General features: G+C 42.4%; 1 protein-coding gene across 1 annotated transcript in view; it reads left to right on the forward strand.

Moving 5' to 3' along the window:
* KNTC1 (kinetochore associated 1) overlaps window positions 1-12,523 on the forward strand; it is a 75,215-nt gene extending 62,692 nt beyond the window's left edge. Inside the window, exons 53-64 of the mRNA XM_029922745.1 lie at window positions 504-582; window positions 1,721-1,839; window positions 2,230-2,365; window positions 3,088-3,183; window positions 3,559-3,615; window positions 6,393-6,447; window positions 6,530-6,593; window positions 7,130-7,259; window positions 8,314-8,403; window positions 8,866-9,011; window positions 10,274-10,364; window positions 11,617-12,523. Of these exons, the coding sequence (XP_029778605.1) occupies window positions 504-582; window positions 1,721-1,839; window positions 2,230-2,365; window positions 3,088-3,183; window positions 3,559-3,615; window positions 6,393-6,447; window positions 6,530-6,593; window positions 7,130-7,259; window positions 8,314-8,403; window positions 8,866-9,011; window positions 10,274-10,364; window positions 11,617-11,637 (1,084 nt within the window). The 3' untranslated portion in view covers window positions 11,638-12,523. The remainder of the gene's footprint in view (window positions 1-503; window positions 583-1,720; window positions 1,840-2,229; window positions 2,366-3,087; window positions 3,184-3,558; window positions 3,616-6,392; window positions 6,448-6,529; window positions 6,594-7,129; window positions 7,260-8,313; window positions 8,404-8,865; window positions 9,012-10,273; window positions 10,365-11,616) is intronic.
* The last annotated feature ends 6,755 nt before the right edge of the window (window positions 12,524-19,278 follow it).

The raw sequence follows: 19,278 nt of genomic DNA on the forward strand, positions 1-19,278 counted from the left end.
TACTTCATGCTAATTTGTAACTTCCTACCTTTTCCCACTGAACGGTCTACCCTCTCCCTCGCCTGGTACCCTGCCCACCCCATCCACCTTGCCCTTCTCTGGAGGGGGCCAGTCAGGCTGAGTCTAGAGGTTGAACTATGCCACTAACAAGGTCCTGTGAACTAAAGTAGAATTTTCCATCTGTAGGATCCAGTGTACTTTGCAGCTATTGTTTGTATTAATTTCTTAAATAGAATTTAAATTATCAGAGGTTGACTGTTTTATAGATGAAAAGACTGGGGCCTGGCATTTATTGTATTTATTTTCTTTAACTGTGACTAGAGCTCCAAAAAGCATAAGCATCCGTTAAGGGGAAAAGTAAAAGTGTCCTTGATCCACAACCCTTCAGGTCCATGTTTGAGATGTCTAGTGACTTTTTCCCATGGACAGTAAAACAGGTCTGTTTTCTGGGTAATCTGTCACTAAATTAAAATCCAAATGTAATTGAAAATATTTTTTCCCAGAGTCCTGTATCTCCTTTTGTCTCGTCCGATTGATTACAGTTCAAGAATGCTGTTCGTGTTTGCAACATCACCTACAACTGTAAGCCCTGGACACGGAGTCAGAACTCCCCTTTGCTCCTCCGCCTCCCCTTCTCTTGCTGCGCATTTACCGTGCTTGGTGTCCTTAACAGATAATTAGGATCGCGCTCACTTACACGTTTACTCAAAGTGCTGCATATTTTACTTGGCAATCGGGACTGTATTATTTGCAAGCGCTGTTTAGTGCTGGCTTCCATAACATCCTGTTTGGCAAACTGAACCTATTGACAGTTCCCACGGTTATCTGCATTCAAAGTTATTAACTTCTTGGTTGGTCAACATTCCTAATACCAGGGGCCAAGCCAACTGGCCTCAACGCCCTGCAGGACCTACTCACCCTCCACTCTGCCTCCCTCCCCACTAAACTTTAGCTGCACTAAACTTTCCCTTTTCCCTAAAGGCAATACCACTTTTTTGGCCTTTGGGCTTTTGCCTTTTCTGAGGCAGTTGGAAACAAGGGAGAGAAAGAGCCAGGAAGCACATAGGTCTTGGATAGAAGGAAGAAAAGGGGAAATCTAAGATGCTTGATTGTATGTCCTCAACAACAAGGGGAGGATTTTTTCCCCGCATATTAGTTGATCTGATAGTCATTGTTTCAAGTAAAAATGGAGTTCCATTTAAAGAAGCTAGTTCAGCTCACAACTATTCACAAACCATCAGTGCTTTCCGTGCACTTCCCATTTGGTCACACATTGATGAGTACATTTTAATTAATTAATATGTATTCAAGAGGTGAGGTTTTGTAAAATTAATTTTTACTGCCCCATCAAGAACCTTGTTTTAAGTGGAAACCTTTGGTTTTCAGTACTGTACATGGGTGGCTGTGATGCACACCAGCGCTGTGTGTTCCTGCCCTGAGTTGTGCCAGCACTTTCACCCTCCAGTGCAAGTATCAACGCAGCATAAAGGCAAATAACATCCTAGTGTTGCTGTGAAAGTAGTGTTGACCCTTTCCCACCTATAAGAGTTTGAGGAACACCTGCCAGGGTTCCATGGACCACACTTTGAAAACCACCGGTTCCCTAAGGGCAGCAATTGACTTTCTTTTTTTTTTTAATGATGCTTATGCTCCCCGAGTTGAAACCATTTACCCAGCTGCATCATGCGTGTGTCTCTGCAAACGTGCATTGGTTTTACAGACGCTGGGTGTGCGCCAGTTAACTTTTGCCCACAGAGCACGAGCTCTTCAGTGTCTCCTGTATTTGGCCGACAAGGAAACTATAGAATCTCTCTTCAAAAAACCCATGCAAGAAGTGAAGTAAGTTGAAATTTTTAGATTGTGTTAACAGGAAACAGATGGGTTGTTTGGAAATGTAGTGTTTAAGCCCCGTGGTGTGTAAGAGTGTGCTAGAGTAGCCGTGTGAACGGAGCGCCTTGCCTTGAGTGCCCTTGACCTTTTGGCAAAGGGCTTGTAGGCCTCTGAGAACATCTTGTTTCCCTAGTTTTTTGAGGCATTTAGGAACTGAATGTTTTCTTGATCTTGCTCATATTGATTTATTTCTAATATTTTATTCAGTGAATATATTTAGAAGCCTAAGAAATAAACATTTAAAAACAAACAGGACTAATAATTGCCCTCTGGTGGCTTTTATCTTAAATGGAAATGTGGCCTGTAAGCCTGATTCCCATAAATGCCTCTGTTTTCCAGATCTTATTTGAAATGTATAACTTTTCTGGCATCATTTGAGACTTTGAATATTCCCATCACATATGAATTATTTTGCAACAGCCCTAAAGAAGGAATGATTAAGGGTCTGTGGAAGAACCACAGCCATGAGTCCATGGTACGTACACGGACTTGTCTGGGGGGGGCGGGGGGGGGCCCGTCTTCTCAGGTGCCCTTGTTTTCACTCAAATGCCTGAAACCAGAGAAACGCTCCGTTCGTGAACAGATCCGCTGCTCTGAGGCTGTAGTCCTGGAGGATCCCCTTACCTCTGCACCTTAAAGCTTAGGGCCTAATCCCCACCTGTAAGAGGACACTTTTGTAATCCCTTCCCAAGGCCTGTGCGTCCTCATCCCGATGGGGAGGGACAGAGACTGTCCCTATGTCAGGAGGGACATTGCCTCTCTTCCTCCCATTGCCTGTGGGAATTTAGTCTCTGAGACCATTGGAGCCTAGGGTGTGAGGGTTAGGGGGCCAACAGGCAGCCTGGTCTTGGATGGAAAGAAGACAGCAGGAAAAGCTCCAAGATGCTATCTGAATCCATCACAGCAAGAAAGAAAGAGAATAATCTTAATCTTTTTTACTTTCATGAGAGAGATGGGGGGGGGGGTTCACTGAAATTAAGCAATAGTCACATCTAGATTGTCAGGCGAGCGTGATGACCACTACACTATGGAAACCCACTAGACACATCTAGATCGTAAGCACATTTCGTGTGCAGCCACTCTCCCTTTGCCAAAGGTGCCTTTGATTTCCTGGTATCTTGAAGCAGTGTGGATTTGTTTGTTTGTTTGTTTGCTTTTGAAACAGTATGATTTTTTTTAATGTCTTTTCTGCTTCAGGCAGTAAGATTGGTGACTGAGCTTTGTTTGGAGTACCAAATCTATGACCTGCAGCTTTGGAATGGACTCTTGCAAAAGCTTCTTGGCTTCAACATGGTGAGCCTCAGTGCCCTGGACGGCAGTGTATGGTAAAGCTTTTGCGTAGCATCTCTTCAGCATTCTGCACTGATGCTTGTCATTGAGCAGATGTTTGCTGCAAACATTGACTCTCATTGGGTTCGTGCCAAACTTAACTTGCTGTTGGGCCAGAGGAAGTGCTAACTCAAAAATGACATAAATGAAAGAAATGGAAGCTTCCCTGCCCTTTTTTGATATTTGTGATTTTAGTAAGTGAACTTCATTGATTGTTCTCACGGTAGATACATTTTACTGCTACCTCTTTTGAAAATTTAAGGATCTGATATTTCATGTTGGAATATTGAAGTCTTCCACTTTAGTGATATTCAGAACTGTATTTTATTATTTTCACAGATTCCTTATCTAAGGAAAGTTTTAACCGTCATTTCTAGTATCCATTCGTTATGGCAGGTATGTAGTTTCCTACAGTAAATTGTATAAAACTTAATCTTTATCCTTGATGGCCCTGTGGCTGCCGGGTGCACTGGGTGAAGTAACCAGCTCCTCAGTAAAGAAGGGACCTGATGTCTGGGCTCCGCATTCACCGTGCAGAGCCTGCTTGGGATCCTCTCTCGCGCTCGCTCTCTCTGTCTCTCCCTTGCACATGCACTCTTTCTGTGTTTGTCTCTCAAAATAAGTAAATCTTAAAGGTTTAATGGGACCTGATGTCCCATTAAAATGGTGCCAGGGGACACCTATGTGGCTTAGTTGCTTAAGGATCCGACTCTTGATTTCAGCCCAGGTCATGATCTCGTGGTCTGTGAGTTTGAGCCCCTCATCAGGCTCCTTGCTAACAGCTCAGATCCTCTTGTGATTCTCTTTCCCTCTCTGCTCCTCCCTTACCCTCCCCCTAATAAATAAACAGATACGTAAAGAATAAAATAAAATGGTGCCAGGACCCAGAATCTTTAACTCAGAGATCACCTCTCTGAGGACGTCACTTGCCCCGGTTCCCCAGGCGTCCCGAGCTGCACCTGCGTTTATGCTCTTGAATCACTGGCTCTACTGTAACAGCGGCCGTGGTATCATTTGTTTAAAGTGTACGTTCGACTGCCCACCTTGGACTTAGATGACCTTTAAATCAGACACCGTGACTTATTCATCCTTTCTAAATTTCACAAATTGTGCACCACATAATTGTTGTAATGTATAATGTAGAAACATATAATCTCTTCATAGCTTAAGAAATTAGAGCAGCATTGAAACATGCTTAGTAAAATCTGAAAATTCTCCTTTACCATTTCCCTTCAAAGTTATCTCCCCAGAAGTAACTACTGTTTATACTTTCTTATCTTTTCTTCTAGAACTTTCCTATTATCATAGAAGTGTGGGGGGAGGGTTATATGTACATTATTGTACATAGAAATGCAATCACATTCTATATAAAGTGTTCTTTCCACATAACATTGGTGTCTTGGGGATTGTTCCATAGAGCTCATAGAGACCTATCTTTCTTTTCTTAATTGAGGTGTAATTCCCATATAAAATGTAGCCTTTTATTTATTTATTTAATACTTATTTATTTTGAGAGAAAGAGCAAGTGTATGAGTGAAAGGGTAGAGGGAGGGAGGGAGGAAGAGAGAGAGAGAGAGAGAGAGAAAGAGAGAGAGAGAGAGAGAGAGAATCCCAAGAGTCTCCATGCTGTCAGTACAGAGCCTGATGCAGGGCTCAATCCCACAAACCATGAGATCATGACCTGAGCCGAAACGCAGTTAGATGCTTAACCAACTGAGCCACCCAGTTGCCCCAAGATGTACCTTTTATTTTTTTTTTTTAATTTTTTTAGTGTTTTATTTATTTTTGATACAGAGAGAGACAGAGCATGAGAGGAGGAGGGGCAGAGAGAGAAGGAGACACAGAACCGGAAGCAGGCTCCAGGCTCTGAGCTAGCTGTCAGCACAGAGCCTGACGCGGGGCTCGAACCCACGCATGTGAGATCTGACCTGACCCGAAATCGGAGGCTTAACCAGCTGAGCCACCCAGGTGCCCCCCAAAATGTACCTTTTAAAGTGTACAGCTAAGGGGCACCTGACTGGCTCAGAAGACCATGCAAGTCTTGATCTCAGGGTTATGAGTTCGAGCCCCTTGTTGGGGGTAGAGATTACTAAAAAAAGTTTAATCTTTCCTAAAATAAATAAAGTATATAATTAAGTGATTTTTTTTTGTATATTCACAGTGTTATGCAGGCATCACCACTATCTAATTCTAGAACATTTTCTTCACCCCGGAAATATACCCCATATCCATTAGTAGTCCCTTGCTATTCCTCCCTCTCCCGCCCCTGAGTGTCTGTGCTGGACGTGTCTTATCAATGGAATCCTGCGCCACGTGGCCTTCTGTTCTCCTTTCACTCGGCGTCATGTTTTCAGGGTTTATCAGGTGTCAGGGCCTCACTCCCTTTTACTGCTGACTCATGGGCACTGGATGGACACACGGGCATTTTATCTGTCCGTTCATCAATTGAAGGGTATTTGGGTTATTATGAATAACGCTGTTCTGTGAACATTTGTGTACAGGTTTTTATGTGGATGTATGTTTTTGTTTCTCTTGAGCATATGCTTAGGAGCGGAATTGTTGGATCTTATAAGAACTCTACATTTAATCCTTTTGGTATCTTATGACTTTTAACTCTTAATTATTCTCCATAATATGGAGTAAAATGTACCCTTAGTCATTTAACCCATCCCCTATGAGTGGAAATGTATGTTGTTGCCTTCTTCACTTGTTGAAATCCTTTCTCTTGTTGCTCGCCCCTTTCCTGTGGCTCTCACACAACTTGTGGCAACACAACAGTGTGAGTCTTCTTTTCAGATGCTGTTTTTCCCCAAACAAAGCCATAACAAGTCATTGTATGATTTGTAAAATACAAGATTGTATAATGAGATCTTGAACTATACAATCATGAAGGAAATTATCCAAGGACCCCTGGCAGGCTTGGTCAGTAGAGCACGCGACTCTTGATCTCAGAGTCATGAGTTCAAGCCCCACATTGAGTGTAGAGCTTACTTTAAGAAAGAGAGAGAGAGAAGGAAAGAATATTATCCTAAAATCTAACCATCTTGAACAGGGAGATGCCAATTCATGATTTTGGTCTTAGGATCCAGAACATATGCTTTAAGCGTATAAGTCTAAGTGACCGCAAAACCGAGAGACTGTGGCGTGAATCGATAATGTGCTTGTTTCCCCAGGTTCCCTACTTCAGCAGAGCTTGGCAGCGTGTGGTCCAGATACCCCTCCTTTCAGGTATTTTTCTCTCCCCTGAAACCTTGACAGTAGCATTTTACAGTTCTGTGCATGTATGTGGTGCATTCCTGTTTCTTTTCAGCGTCTTGTCCGCTGAGCCCCAGTCAGTTAGCAGATTGCCGGGAGAGTCTCATCGCTGTTCTGGAGTGAGTAAGATACTTGTTTTCCTACCCTCCAAAAATCATATGTGGTGTTTCTAAAATTCCTTTCTAATCAATCTCTTTAAATAACTCGTTTTTCTTGGGAAGTTAAGCATACTGCTAGTTTTTAAAATAAAATATTTCTCTTATTTTCACTATGTCTGCTTTCCACGTCCAGTGCAACCTGTAAACTGATATTCAATGAGCATTTCCTAAAATTAGCCTTAATTTACATAAAGAGTATTTTTACCACTACCTGAAATCATGCAGCATTGTCTCACAGATTTGGGTCTTCTGAGAATGTGTCTTCGGGCACGAGTGGGCCTCAGACATGATCGTGGCGGCAGCCAGCGCTCTCTGTTCTGGTGGGTGGGATGCGTTATGCCACGAAGAAGACTCGCGTTACTCATTACTAAGCGTGTGTGATGCACGGGCACTGTAATGTCTTAAATCACTGAAGGCACAACCAGGTAACAGTTGTGGAAAGCTGGAAGTCCCGTGAATCTGACAGACTATTAACAAATGCTTGCGCTCTCTTGAAGATGCCCAGTTTCAGATGATCTCGACATGATTGCAGTTGCCAGGCAGTATGTCCACCTAGAGCTCCCGGCGTTTGCACTGGCCTGTCTGATGCTCATGCCCCACTCGGAAAAAAGACATCAGCAAATTAAGGTATCTCGCAAATTAGTCCTCTGGGCCTGCCAAAGAAACAGAGTCTCCTACTGCATGTCCCCCCACACAAGGGTTGCGGTTTCTTTTTACTAGACCTGCAAAGCATGAGTTCATCAGCCTGAGTGGGGTGGGGTGTTTGTATGCAGGTTTAGTGGGAGGTAAGCCTGAAAGATCGAGGTCCATTCAAGGGATGCCTTAAGAGGGGTTTGGACCTTGTTCTTTATCAGTGGGGAACAATCAGGTTTCCTGGAAAAGCAGAGTGTTCAGGCACCATTTTGGAGGGAACAATCCATGGGCTTGATGGGCGGGGAGAGAAGGCAGGAGCGGAAGCATGGGAAGCCGCTCGGCCTGGAGCTGCACCTCACTTGATCCGCAGGCACCAGCCAGTGAACGGGCAGGGGAGGCTGGAGGGGCTCTGTCCTCAAAGTCAGGTGGTGCCAGTGAGACTTGTGATCAATGTGGGAGATGAGAGAGTGGGAGTTGTCAGGTTTCTGTATGGCTCTCTGACAAAGGGAGCCATGACCATGCTGAGGACAGAACTTTCAAAAAGAGCTCGTTCCCTTTACAATACAGAACAAATAGAACAAAGCACTTGGAGATGTTTTGCAGTATTTTCCCAAAGGTAGTTTAGCCAGTGGATAGAGATCTACATAAATGAACATGCATACTTTTTATCTGTCATTTGTTCTATTCATTCCATGTTTTTCACAGCCATCTGTGCTTGTCTTTGACTTTGGGTTGTTTTTTTTTCTTTTTTTGACTATTCATAAACTCATCCATCAATGCTTTTCAAAATTTTAGTATTTCAATAGATTCCTTTCGGCACTTAGAATGATAAAATGCTTGTTAAACAGCCTTTGCTGTCTCACTAGGTATTTGTAAAATGTATTTTTCCTTATTTCTCTAACTTTTTGTTATATGATAGAGTTGGGTTTTTTCTATAATAGAAATTGTTAAAGATATTCCAAATTTAAAAATGAAAACCTTTCAGATTTGACAGAAATGAGTAGTGATAATACTTTTCCATTAACTGTGTTTGATTTTTTTTCTCTAGAATTTTCTGGGCTCGTGCAATCCTCAGATCATTTTACAGCAATTAGAAGAGCATATGAATACTGGCCAATTGGCAGGATTTTCACATCAAGTAAGAGGCAGTTTTATCTCCTTTTTGCTATGAAAAATTTTATATTAGAAGGTAATAATTTTCCCTAAATCAAAGTTAGGCTGAATACTACTATCTCTGCCTGTTTGGTAATATATAAAGTTATTCTGCCTTTATTAAAGCCTTAGTAAATTTTGTAAAAGGTAGAGACCCTGTCTGTCTTGTTTGCTGCTGTGCTCAGTGAAAACTCTGTAGCCTTAAATGCTTGTTGTAAACAGATCTTCCTCCTAAAAAGTCCCAAAGTGCTTCAGAGCAATTACTTCGTATTGATTTAATCTGTTACTAAAATAGGCCAAAACAGCGCCCCTTCCCCACCCCCTTAAAAAAGGAGGTTTAGTCACAACACAGTGCTAATTTAACTTCTGATGAGAAGGAATTTTGGGTATTGAGTAAGAACTTGGAATTTCCCACATTTGTAATTTAATGATACCTGTCATTCTATAGGTTAGAAATCTGATTCTGAATAATATCATGAGTAAGAAGGAGTTTGGGATTTTGGCAAAGACAAAATACTTTCAAGTGCTGAAATTACACGTGATGAATTCCAACAACATCACTGAGCTGGTAAACTATTTGGCAAATGAGTTAAGGTAAGTTAATTAACAAACAAAAAAAAAACCACCTTACTGAAGAGTTTCCTTAAAATGTATCTTTATTTTGGAGGAAAACATCAAACAATTGTACAACTACTTGGTTGTAATGAAAGGCTCTGAATATTAAGCTATAGCATAACCACATATACCCCTAGGTTGGTTGTCTTGTAACTGAGTCCCTTCGAACAGGAACTTGGAGTCAGGCAATCAAGAAACTTTCCAAACCCCCAAGATAGGTGCCACACAGTCCTGCTCTAAAACCTGAGTGATAGCTTTATTCCTTAGACGCTTGCTCAGAGAATTATTGGCTTTTATGTATAGACCTAATTTTTGCTAAGCTTGATTGTCTAATTTTCTGGCAGCCACACGTTCGGAAATAAGCTTCGTAGGGATAGGGTTGGAATCAGGTTTGGAACGTGAAAAGGAGAAGGGAGAAATGGCTGGCATTAAGGAAGAAAAACCCGGTCAGGATGGAAGTCTTGCCTGATCCATCCCCACATTAGGTCTAACTGTGCTAGCCGCTTGGGACATGTCCCTCTCTCATTACCACGCCACGGATTTCTTTCTGCTTGTTTATCACTTGTGATCCAACCACAGCCACACACACACACATATAGGCTACACATATTTCAAGTATGCAATTTGAATTTTTTTTTTTTTTTGGATCTGCTATGGTCTGTATTGTTGCTTCACTGCTTCTTACCAGAACCCTTACACACACAAGGCAGGACCCCCACCCTCCCACCCCACTGCCCACGACTAGCCGTGAGGAGCGTGTGGTCCTTTTAGCTCGAAAAGCTTTAGATGTCCTAGACGTCTGCCCCTCGGGGCCGTGGGCAGCAAACACAAGTGCGGTGCTGGCTCGTCCATCCTAAAGGCCTCCCCTCGGGGTCTTCTTGCCTGCGGCGGCGAAGCAGCTCCGCAGGGCCTCGAACTCCTGCGCACAGAGGTCCTTCATCAGACGTCCGCCTGGGGCCGTGGACGCCTGCACGCACCTTCCATAGGCTGCGGCCTCGGCCCGACAGACCGCGAGGCGCTCGGGGAGGCGCGGAGGCGGCCTCACACGCGCCCCCACACCGCTCCGTTCCCGGGCCTGAGCGACTCCTCCTGGCACCCACGGGCGCCGCCATCTTAGGTCCCCAATTTGATAAATTTTAACATATATATACCCATAACACATCACCACAATCAAGATAGCAAACATATTTATCACCCCCTAGAATTTCTTCATGATAATCTTTTTCTATCTGCTTCCATAGTTTAGATGAAGCTTCAGTCTTTATAACTGAATATTCAAAGCACTGTGGGAAGCCTCTACCACCAGACGCTGCTCCTTGTGAAATTCTGAAGGTAAAGCTGGCCCGCCGTTACTCGGGTTCTGACCTGCACTGTTCCTTTTTCTAGGGGCTTGACATTGAGACAGCTTGTTCTGGTGTCCTGGAGATAAATCTGTTTTTAAGCGTAACTCCGTATATATTTATATTTTGCTTTTTGTATCAGGGGTTTCTAGACCAGAAATCAAGAGGCCGCGGTTCTGCTCTCTACAGCAGTGTGGCCTCCGGCCGCTCACGGACCCTGTGCAGGCTGCACGGTCCCTTGGGTGCTTTCCAGCCTTATGATTCCTCATGAAGTCTTATTTGTCATATCGAAGCAAGTGAAAAGCTAAATTTCAAGAAGCACTGATTAACTTTATGCTTGGGCATTAATTTCTTTTAATTCTTCTCCTTTTTAATTACCAAAGACGTGTATTTTCACTAGAGAAAAAACAAATACACAAGAGCCAAAAACAAAAAACCCTAATTTCTTGAAATCTCACTACCCAGAAGTAAAATCACTGTTAACATTTTAGTATACATTCTTCCAAATGTTTTCATATATAAAATATGCATAGAAATTACTCCTATTCCTATTCTAAACTTAAACATAAAATAACATTTATTTTACTTGGACTTTTTTTTTTGAGAGAGAGAACATGAGTGGGGGCAGGGGAGAGAGAGAGAGAGAGAGAGAGACAGAGAATATCTCAAGAAGGATCCACACTCAGCATAGAACCAGATGTGGGGCTCAATCCTATGACCCTGGAATCATGACCTGAGTTGGACACTCAACTGACTGAGCCACCCAGTCACCCCTAAAGATTTTATTTTTGAGTAATCTCTACACCCAGCATAGAGTTTGAACTCCCAACCCTGAGACCAAGAGTCATATGATCCACGGACTGAATCAACCAGGTGCCCCTAAGATTTTTAAATCATATTTAAGTTATTGTGGGTTTTTTCTCTCCTTTGTTCCAGATCAGGCATGTTAAAATAAGCCTGCATTTTGTTAACTTTAATTAATTACTTCCCTTGATCATTTCTAATCTGTTGTGATCAATGGCATAGGTTACTTTTTTTTAAAAGGGAGATTATTGATTTAGGAGACAAATCGATGACCCTACAAATGTATCTGTTTTTCTCTAGCCTATCTCTCTAAATGCCAAATAATTTTTTATGTAGATGTTTAGCAATACAGTTAAGTCTTAAATTTTCTAGTATATCAGGCTGTTTTCTATTGAAAAAATTAAATGGCACTAATAAATGCTGTGTTTCTTCCCATTTAGATGTTTCTGAGTGGATCATAGCAGATCAACCTTTTTTAAGAAGAACAAAAGGAAGTTTAGAGTCTGCTGTTAACTAATCATATTTATTAGGGTTTTTAAATTGTGCAATCAGTGTATTATTATAACTTGTCCAATGTTGACCAACAAGTAACAGCTAAGGCGCTTCATAGTAGTAGGATCATCCTGTAAAGAACTCATGTCTTGAGTTAATCTTCTCTTTACCAGTTACTTGTATAACTTACGGATCTTTTGCACCCCGCAGGAAGGAATCTAAATGCACAAGTATTTTGCTCCCCTCACAAAAAACCTACTTATATCCTATTCTTCATATACAGATAGGAATAATACTAATTTTTTAAATGGAATTCTAGTTAAATATGTATCTAAGGTTTGCCGAAGAGTGTATCAGTGGCCAGCCAGAAAAATAGAAACCACTCTGGATATTTCAGGCAGAGAAGGATTGGATGGAAGGAATCGGTTAAAAGGTGTTACAAGGACTGAAAAGCAAAGGGGAGAGCGCAAGGGGAGGGGGCCTTCAGCTGACCGGAGGAGGCCGCTCTTGCTCCTCCCACGTCACCATCAATGCCTCCAGCAGCTGCCGATCACCCTCAGTGATTGCTGCCACTGCCAGACCACCACCGAAAGAGAAAACTCTTTTCCTTTTCCATACTTGTAATTCTCGTCCCAGTGCCAAGAATGAAGGACCCAAACCGAACCCATCTGGCCAGGTGTCCAGGGAAAGCCTGCTGTGGGCTGGGAGCGCCGGCAGTACGGAGACTGGCCTGCGGGGGCAGTGTGGAGCTGAAAGCCGGCCGCCGCCACCCAGCACGCTGAAAAGGTCATCACCACTTATTCTGCCTCTGTACTCTTTTTCTATATGTTTGTATAAATTGAATTTTATAAATCAGAATGAGTTTGTCTTTGTTTTTCCAGTTGAGAAAAACCTTATTTCTGGGATGCCTGGGTGGCTCGGTCAGTTAAGCGTCCGACTTCGACTCAGGTATGAGATCATGACCAGTCATGGGTTGGAGTCCCGTGTTGGGCTCTGTGCTGACAGCTCAGAGCCCAGAGCCTGTTTCGGACTCTGTGTCTCCCTCTCTCTCTGCCCCTCCCCTGCTTGCATGCTCTCTCTCTCGCTCTCTCTCTCTCAAAACTAAGTAAACATTAAAAAGATTTTAATAAAAAAACAGTTCTGTACATTAATGTCAATGTATCATAGATTAAAAACTTGGGTTTTGGGGTAAAACTTGTCCGTATTTGAATCCTAGTTCTGTCACATACTAGGTGTGTGATCCTGGACAAGTTATAGAACTTCTCAAAGCCTTAGTTCCCTCATTTGTAAAACCTCCTAAGGAGGTGTAAATGGTCCTCCACTTGCTCTGTTCTGGACATTTAGACTATACCAGTATTTTTCACAAAGTTTTTTTCCATATTTGGGGTTATTTCCTTAAGATATATTCCCAGGAACAGATCGACCAGATCAAGGGGAATGAAGAAGATCTTAAAAGCTCTAAATGTACATTGCCAAACTGCATGCATTTCAAAAGTTTTTTTTTTTCTTTCCAAGATTTTATTTAAATTCAACTTAGTTAACATATGGTGTAGTATTGGATTCAGGAGTAGAATTTAGTGATTTCAGTGCTTAACATATAACACCCAGGCTCATCCATCACAAGTGCCCTCCTTAATGCCCATCACCCATTTAGCCCATGCCCCCACCCACCTCCCCCAAAAGATCTTTTTCACAAACTCCTGTTCCTACCAGCAAGAGGCATGCCTGCTTAACTTCTTCCCAACATGGACCAATGGACCAATCAGACTTTTAAAAACTTTTTGCTAATATGACAGATGAAAATGGCATCTCAATATTTACATTGTGTTTCTTTGATATTTATGATATTTAAGAAACCCCCCTGGCTGCATCTGAAAGTGGAGCCTGGAATGGTGTTCTTGGGCATAAATGTGCAAGGAATGGAAGGGGTCAAGTGGTGGCACCAGAAGGTAACAAATGGGAAATGACTGTGCACGCCTGACGGATTCCCACTGAGCTGAAGGACTCGTTCTGAATCTCAACACTGGTTTCATTGTTCAGAATAAAGTCCCGACATGCAAAGAATTAGCTTTAGGTACACCAGAGAAGTCATTATTTTAAACGCAAATATATTTAAATTTATTTTTTTAAGTTTATTTGAAGTTCAAATATACAGTTAGCCAGGGTCCTTGTTATATGTATTAATATTTTTATTAGCCTTGATTGTTTTCCATTCTTGTCTCCATACAGCCATTCTCCATACTGTTTATCCCTAAAACACGCCACATCTTGACTTTGCCCTGCCTCACACTCTTCACTGGCTTCCCGTTTCACTTAGCACAAGACCCAGGTTGCCAACTGAGGCACACAGGCACCTTTGTTCAAATTAGAAACAGGATCTATTCTGGGAGAACGAGTTCTAAAAGTGCTCTTCTCTTGGTAGATCCACTACAAAAGGCAGTGCCTGGAGACAGTCACATATGTAAAAAGCACTGGATTTAAAAGCTAGATTTCAGTTACAACTCTGTGTTACCTGCCCATCCATATGGTGGCTTACAAGGTCCTACGTAATTTAGTTCCCATCTACCTTTCCAGCCTCCATACCTACCCCTTTCTCCTTTTACCAGCCTTTCCCACCAGCCCAACTAAAGTGGCCTCCCCCGCTGACGCCCCTCTGCCCCAGTCACTTCTCACTGCAATTGAGAGCCATCATGGTGCGTTTATGATCTCATATTCCTGTTGTCCCCAATCCCTAGAGCAGCATCTCCTGTAATAGACCTAAAATATATATGTATGAGAGGGTGCCTGGGTGGCTCAGTTGGTTAAGCGTCCCAACTCTTGATTTTGGCTCAGGTCACAATCTCATTGTTGATGACTTTGAGCCCCACGTTGGTCCGTGTGCTGACAGTGCAGAGCCTACTTGGGATTCTCTCTCTCTCTCTCTCTCTCTCTCTCTGCCCCTCCCCTGCTCACACTCTCAAAATAAACAAAAAAATTTTTTTTTAATATGTATGAAATAAATTAGCCTTAGCTACCCATTTTCAGGGTAAAATTCCTTCCTTGAATGTGTCACGATCCTGTGAACACATGACAGCCCCTCATTACAAAGGGGGAAGTTGGCACCAACTAAATAAGTAAAGGCACTACTATATTTAATTCTCATGACTCATGCCCATTCTTTCACCATCGCCTGCTTTGAATGAGGTGGCTTAATTTTCATTGCTTTGACAACGTGGAGTAGAGAATGTTATTATTTCCTTCTGTTGCCTTCTGGAGAGAACACCTGGCCTGGAGAGACATAGAATATTCAGTCTTCCTTCTTCCTGGAAACTGTTTACAGTGTTTATGTTAATACATTGGATCCCTTGAAACAAGTCTAAACGTTAACTCACAACAGTTAAGTCTTACCATACACTACAAAAGATTAGAGAAGGACAGGGTGGTGGTGGTGGTGTTTTTCTAGCACTCTACATATTTGAAAACAACCAGAAAACAAGAGCATGTGCTTCTGGACCAGCCAAAGCTGAATATTTTCTAAAGGGAAAAAAGAAATTTCAAGAGCAATTCCCTTTTTGAACTCTCCCTCCAGTGGTTGTAGGACTCCACAATGTACCCTCAACTGGCTTTCCCTTGATAGCTAGGATAACAGTACAGCTTTTTTTTTAAATTAAAGAAAATTATTTTAATGTTTACTTTGGAGAGAGAGAAAAGGCACAGCAGCGGAGGGGCAGAGAGACAGGGAGATACAGAATCCAAAGCAGATTCCAGGCTCTGAGCTGTCAGCATAGAGCTCAGTGCAGGGCTTGAACCCATGAACCATGAGATCATGACCTGAGTTCAAAGATGCTAAACCAACTGAGTCATCCAGGCTCATATACACACACACACAAACACACACACACACACACATACACATACATACATTATAAAACACATAAATTATATACACACATATATAAATACATGCATACATATTTATGTGTATTTTTTAAAGTTTATTTTGAGAGAGTGGGGGAGGGGCAGCAAGATTGGGAGAAAGAATCCCAAGCAGGCCCTGCACTGTCGGCACAGAGACCAATTGGGGGCTCAAACCCAATATTTTAAAATATTTTTAAAATACAATTAAAGACTGTTAACACAGTCTTCAACATTTAGTTCAATCGTTCATAAATGTGCCATGTGGAAGTAAGAATTCTGCATAGTGATGGATTGGTGAGTTACTTTTACTAAGAAAGTTACATGCTTTTGGTTTAGTCTGGATTGCTGGTGGGATTTTTCTGTATTTTCATTTTTACTTCCGTGCATGGAGGAGGCTAAGAGACATTGACAGTGAGGATGAAAAAATTTAAGTAATGAGGGTCATAAGGAAGATGAGATCCGAGTGAAGGAAAAAAGACCCCAAAGGATGAGAGCCAGAAACCAAGCCACACTCTCGCCGTGTTGTCAAATCTCGGCCTCCTTGAGGTCAATTTGAAAGGCAGGGGAGAAACCTCCCCAGTTTTCCCTGAATGTCTCTTGCTTTGCAGGGCTACGGTCACAAATCACCACTAACTGAGAGCCTTAAAACGACAGGAAATTAGGGTACCTCACTGGTTCAGGTGGTAGAACATGCAACTCTTGATCTCAGGGTTATGAGTTTCAGCTTCATGTTGCGCAAGAAACTACTTAAAAAACCCGGGAAGGGCCACCTGGGTGGCTCAGTCGGTTAAGCATCTGACTTGAGCTCAGGTCATGATCTGATAGTTCGTTGAGTTTGAGCCCCGCGTCAGGCCCTGTGCTGACAGCTCAGAGCCTGGAGCCTGCTTTGGATTCTGTGTCTCCCTCTCCCTGCCCCTTCCCTGCTCACTCACTCGCTCACTCTCTCTTCTCTCTCTCTCTCCCTCACTCAAAAATAAACTTAAAAAAAAAAAACCCAGGAATTCATTCTCTCACAGTTCTGGAGGCCAAAAGTCCAAAATCAAGTCCCAGCAGGGCAGTACTCCCTCCAAAGGCTCTAAAAGAAATCCTTGTCTCTTCCAGCTTCTGGTGGCTCCAGATGTCCTTGGTTTGTGGCCACCTCACTCCAGCCTCTGCTTTCATCATCACATGGCTTTTTCCATGTGTCTCTGTCTGTCCTTTTCTGTTTCTTATAAGGACACTTGTCGTTGGATTTAGGGCCCACCCTCGTCCTGTGTGATCTCGTCTTAATCTTTACCCTAGTTATATCGACAAAGACATTATTTTCAAATATGCAGACACTATTCCAGATGGTCATGAACGTTGGAGTGGACACTGTTCAACCCACTACTAGCTCATTCCTCAAAGTCTGCTTCTGCCTTTGGGTGAAGTATATTCTTTAAATGCTACCTAGCTGTCGATCAGAAACAACCATAATAGTAATTTTACTGGAGTGAACTAACGTACAGAAAAGTACAGAAACTATGATGGATTTCCACAAAGTCAACTCCCATGTAATAAGCACCCAAATCAAGACACAGAACATTCCCACTATAGATTAGGAGCCACATCCTTTCTTTTTTTCCATAAAATTTAAAGAGAATTTTTACTTGTGGTAAATGCACATAACAAAGTTTGTCATCTTAACTGTTTGTAAGTATACAGTTTACATTTACATTAAGTACATTTACACTGTTGTGGAGAACAAAGGCAAAAGAAATGTGCATACATTCAAATCTCACAACCTGCAGCCCATTGACAAATACTTGAGAGAGTGACATTCCTCAAAGAATTCACAACTGCCTCAAAGTTAATGCTTTGCTAGAGGCAAAAAGCAACCTTAGCTTGACATGAGATGGACATCCAAGATCCTGTAAATTGTCTTTAACGTATAAAAATCCCTTTGGAAATTTCCTTTATCTTGACCCCCCAAGATACATGTTAGCAGTCATCCTTCGAACATACGGCCCACTGATACACGTCTGAAAGAAGAGTCTTATTGATGTGGGGAACAAGGGGAAAAGAAAACGTAGATAAAATTAAATTTCCTTATAACCTGCAGCCCACTGACATTTGAGGCAGGCTGAGTGGAACTCCCAACTGTCTTAATGTTAATGCTTTGCTGGAGGGGAAAACAACCTTAGCTTGACAACAGCTGGGCCTCTGGGATCTTGTGACTCTTCTCTAGCTTATGAAAATCTTTGGGAAACTTCCCTTTGTCTTTACCTCCCCCACCTCCAAAGTATATAATCAGTCCCTCCTCACAATCCTGGGGCAGCTCTTTCTGCCCTTGGGTCCTGTCCCTGCTCTTTAATAAAATCACCTTTTTGCACCAAAGACACTTCAAGAATTCTTTCTTGGCCATCGGCCATTGGCTCCCAACCTCACCACATCATCATGACTAGAGGATAGTAAATGACATTATCTTACCAGCAGCCCCTCAAGGTCCTGGAAACCTTGCTTCCAAATTCCTTCGAGTCTAACCCCCACCAACTAAGAAGTATGTGATCAGTCACTCGCCACAACCCCAGTGCAAGTCTTTCCTCCCCCAGTTCTTGTCCCTGTGCATTGAAAAAACCACCTTTTTTGCACCGAAGATGTCTCAAGGATTCTTTCTTGATCGTTCGATCTTGGACCTCAACATTTCACATCAGGAATCACCATTTTACTTTTTGTTTCAGTGAATTTGACTACATGTAAGTGCAATCATCCACTGCGTGTCCTATTGTGACTGGCTTCTTTCAGCACAATGTCCCTCAGGCTCATCCATGCTGGAGCAGGGGTCAGAATCTCCTTCCTTTTTAGGGCTGAACAAGACAGGAATCACATTCACAATCTCCTTTGGATTTCTAGGACTAAATCCTTACTTATTTTCGCCCCTGATTCTAATTAATCAACAATGCATATTTTGAAAGGACAAAGGTCTGAACCAAACTGACTCCATGACAGGCTTCAAGTTTCCCCTCTGACCTTAGAGGCCTAAGTGTCTGTTTCTCAGAATCATTAGACAATAAAAGGGCACAGATTGCTCAACCAGGGACCACCCTAGTAACACCCAATCAGAAGCGGTCAGCTAAAATGCTTAACATTTCTAAGGGCAGGCCTAGAGATAGAAGCTAGGGATAATCACTTATTGCTTAAGGCTAGTTACACCCTACATGGGGGTCCTTGGCCCACTCTGTAATTGGTTATTTTCGAAAAGGCAGTAAATATTGTGATTGGGTTCCGCCAAAAGTAACAAACACTCTAAACAAAATATGTGGTTAAAGTTGCTGCCAATGATGTTATGCAATAATGATTGGATCACTGTACCTGTGCCACAATTTCTTGTAACTCCCTCTTCCCAAACCCCATAAAAACCCTGCTCGGCCCTTGTTCGGGGCTCTCAGCACGGATCCGCTGCGCTGGTGAAGTCTGTGAGCCCAAGCTTAAGCCCGTAATAATAAATGCCCTTTGCTTTTGCATGCGTGACTCATCTCCCTGGTGGTCTCTGGTTTTGGGGGACGATATTGCAATCTGGGCATAACAGTTTCTTTAGCCTTTTCCTCCTTGATTACAGATTTCAGGTTTTCATTTTAATTATCCCATTAAATCTACAGGAAAGCTAAAGAATCAACAGGTTTCAAAAGTGGGTAAGAGTAACCATAAGGCAATTCTCAAAGAACAAATTTTTTTTTTTCTCTGAAGTTGGCTCC

Source organism: Suricata suricatta, chromosome 14 (genome assembly GCF_006229205.1).
Source record: "Suricata suricatta isolate VVHF042 chromosome 14, meerkat_22Aug2017_6uvM2_HiC, whole genome shotgun sequence".
Taxonomy (NCBI): Eukaryota; Metazoa; Chordata; class Mammalia; order Carnivora; family Herpestidae; genus Suricata; species Suricata suricatta.